At 48.7% G+C, this 3531-nt stretch overlaps 1 protein-coding gene across 1 annotated transcript; it reads left to right on the forward strand.

Moving 5' to 3' along the window:
* Nucleotides 1-689: 689 nt before the first annotated feature.
* Nucleotides 690-2178, forward strand: ERP29 (endoplasmic reticulum protein 29; the record flags this gene model as incomplete). The annotated part of the gene is made up of 2 exons (XM_010133913.1): nucleotides 690-828; nucleotides 1438-2178. Coding segments are annotated over 2 exons (642 nt in total), but the record flags the coding sequence as incomplete, so codon positions are not given.
* Between the last annotated feature and the right edge of the window lie 1353 nt (nucleotides 2179-3531).

Genomic DNA, 3531 nt, shown 5'->3' on the forward strand with positions numbered 1-3531 from the left:
GGGCTTGCAGCACGCTTCATAGGTGGGGACCTGTGTTGCAATCTGACCCCGTTCGCTAGAAAAAAGATTTTGCAAGATCTTCTCCTGGAGGGAGAACAGAAAAATCCCAGAGCAGGTGACAGATTCCATTTCCCAGCTCATTTGAAAAGGCATCAGTCGAGCTGAGCAAAATTCAAAAGCTATGGCACAAGCGAAGAGGAGTCAGTAAAACTTGAATTCTCTGTTCACTGGACCAGCACGGCACCTCCAGCATCTCTGCTCCTGCCCCACGCCTCCTCTCTTAGCTCACAGCAGCAATTCCCATGCTGGGACGCTCAGAACAACGTGAGATTTGGCCTCTCTCCTCTCAGTGTCCCCCTGGAAATGGTTTAGCTGACACCCCTCCCAGATGCTACTCAGATTTACAGTAAGCAAACCATGTATAATTAACGGCATTATCTGATCCCCCAAACCTGCCACCTACCATCTTCATCGCTGGTGCGGGAATACGCGCACCCAGAGCTCAGTCTTCCCTCCACACTGCAGTGAGTCATTTCTGAAAGGCCGTAATTAGAATATTTCCATCCTCCCTCTGCTTCTCCTCCTCGTGCAGGAGAAGGACAAGCCAGAGCAGCTGGAGGGGACTTGGGGATTGCTCATACCTGAAATGCTCAAGTTTTGTCTTTTTGGTTTTTTTCTTCTTGTTTTAGGTAATTCCAAAGCATAAGTTTGTCCTCGTGAAATTTGACACACAATATCCTTACGGTGAGAAACAAGATGAGTTTAAGAAGCTGGCAGAGAGCTCAGGCTCCAGCGAGGACCTCCTGGTGGCTGAAGTGGGGATATCAGGTGAGCCCAGCGCGGGCTGGGGTGGAGGAGATAAACCTTACTGCGGTTTCTGACGGTGAGAAGCAAGACGGGCCAGCCCTGCCAGAGGGAAGCACCAGGCGCTGAGCTCTGCACCGCACCGCCCACCGTGAGCGTGGGAGTGCTGCTGAGCTCCTCTCGGCCGGTTAAGGAGGCAGGGCAGCCCACGCTGCTAGTCTGGATGCCACCTGCCGCGTTCGTAGCACTTCTCTTTCTTTCTGCACTGAGAGAAACCTTTTTGTCTGTAAAATCTTTAACTGTGATTCAGATAAAATCAATGGAGATCGCAAAACAAGGGAAAATAATGGCCAATAGTTTCCATAGGGAGGCCGGGGTTTGTACACAGGGGTCCTGCCAATGTTGTGTGCTATCATAGTCGCGGCAAAGCACCGTTGGAATCTCCTGTTTCCTTTCATATTTTCTGGGGTGCTTTTGTTTCAGTGCGTGGCATTTCCTAGCACAGAGATTTTTAGGACGCATCAAAACTGTGGAGGCAAATATTTACCAGTTTGTGGGGGAAAGAATCCTCATTTAATTTTTTCTTTGATTAACGTGTGCTGTGCTTTTCTGTGTTTCATTTTCTCTTGACAGATTATGGGGATAAACTGAACACTGACCTGGGAGAAAAGTACAAGCTGGATAAGGAAAAGTTCCCTATTTTTTACTTGTTCCAGGATGGTGACTTTGACAATCCCTTACCTTACAGTGGGAACATCAAGGCCGGGGCTATTCAGCGCTGGCTGAAGAGTAACGGCATCTACCTGGGGATGCCAGGCTGCCTGAAAGAGTACGACATGCTGGCCAGCAAGTTTGTGAGCACCACTGAGAAATCAGAACGCCAGTCCCTCCTGAAAAAGGGGCAACAGAGTTTAGAAAAAGCAAGAGAAACAGAGAAGAAGTCGGCTGAGCAATACTTGAAAATCATGAGCAAGATGCTGGAGCAGGGAGAAGAGTTTGCTGCTAACGAAGTCGCGCGAATCACAAAACTGATCGAGAAGAATAAAATGAGTGATGGGAAGAAGGAGGAGCTCCAGAAAAGCCTCAATATCCTTGCTTCTTTCCTGAAGAAGAATAATGAAAAAGATGAGCTCTAACACGTTGGAGAACTTTGTGCAAGCTGTGAAACAAGAGTCCTAACCAGTTCTCCTTATGCAAGCAAACTTCCCGCTGACTTCAAGAGAGCAGCAGATTTCCTTCTGGTATTCTCAGTTTAGAAGATCAAGAGGAAGACGTTCCTTAAAAACACAGTATTCTAAATGCTGGAGGAGTCACCTTACAGCAAGATGCCAGTATTGTGTAATTCTGTCCAATAACACTGGTAAAGTAGATGCAAAAAAAAAAAAAAGCGCTAGATTGGCCCGAAGCACATTCCTGGTGGTTTTTACCTCTGTTCCCTGGCAAACAAATAACAATTCAGTCCCACATTCCATATTACATGTTTTAAAAGGTACAAATCGGCTGCCCCTCGCCCCCCACCTTTCCCTCTTCTTAGTGTCCTTGGGTTTTATGCTTGTTAATCCACCCCTTCTCTGACCTTTCCTTTGCTTTCCCAGTAGGGCTCCTTCCCCCAGTCTTGTTCTTACCTGTTGTTGACTAGGAGACCTGGAGTTTCCTTTTTCTGCCTTCTCCTTCAGTGGCTCCTGTCTCTGTTTGGCTTGGGTATCGGCCAGATGCTGGCAGGCGTAGTCAAGATGGAGCCGCCACGTATCAAGAACTAGCCCCTCATCTCCTGGCCAGAGCAGCCATCTGAGCAAAACGTTCTCCTGAAATCCCTTGTGGCATCCTGACAGAGCGAGCAGTTTGAGCTCTGAGCAAGGGCAGAGTCTCCTTGAGGTGCTGTTACACTTAACCTCTCAGTTTGTGCAAAAAACCTGTTTTTTCAGAGGTAAATCTCTGTGGGTTTTATGGCTGAAGAGCACGTGCAATGCAGGTGTGTTTTGCCTGTTCTTCCCATCCAAGCTTGCTTTGGATAAGGAGACAAATAAGAGCAGCTGAAAGCCTCAAGCCATGGTCAATGTGAACAAAACATTTTCTCCAGCCTCACCTTCGGAAGCGACTGACGCTTAACTAACACTTCATCAGCATTTGGTAGTTTTACGTATTTGAAAATGAGGTTTTGAAGCAGGAGTCTCTGTGCCCTTAGAAGCCCCGTCTAGAGTTTTATGGGAGATACCTGGCCTGGGATCAGGTCAGTCTGCAGAACGTGAGGCTGCATGTGCTGTTCGTGCTGTTCGGGATTCGGATGGCTGCTGGAAGGTGCTCGACTCCTGGTCGGAGACAGAGAGAGTCGGAAAGAGAAATGCCGGAGTGTTTTACCTTTAAGCTGAGCAAAACTGGTTGCTGCGGGAGCTTTGCTGCCTTTTGAATCCTGCGGTGGGTACAAGGAGCAGGTATTGCTGCAAGGTAAAATGTATTAATAATGCTATAATTAATAAAAAAAAATTGTTCCAATTAATAGCTGCTGCTTAAAACTGCTTTCTGGGGAAACTGCTGCTGGGAGGGGAAGGCAAAGGCTGAGCAGGTGATGGCTCCCGCACCTGAAGAGAGATGAGGGCACGGTGTCTGCGGCGCCGCCTCCCCTGAGGGGAGGAGGAAGGACCCCGGGCGGGGCGGGCTTCGGGGTGCAGTTTTTACGAGGGCTGTGTGACGGCACTTCCAGCCTGGCACCTGAGGAGAGAGCGGCTG

This window comes from Buceros rhinoceros, unplaced genomic scaffold (genome assembly GCF_000710305.1).
Source record: "Buceros rhinoceros silvestris isolate BGI_N320 unplaced genomic scaffold, ASM71030v1 scaffold34573, whole genome shotgun sequence".
Classification (NCBI taxonomy): Eukaryota; Metazoa; Chordata; class Aves; order Bucerotiformes; family Bucerotidae; genus Buceros; species Buceros rhinoceros.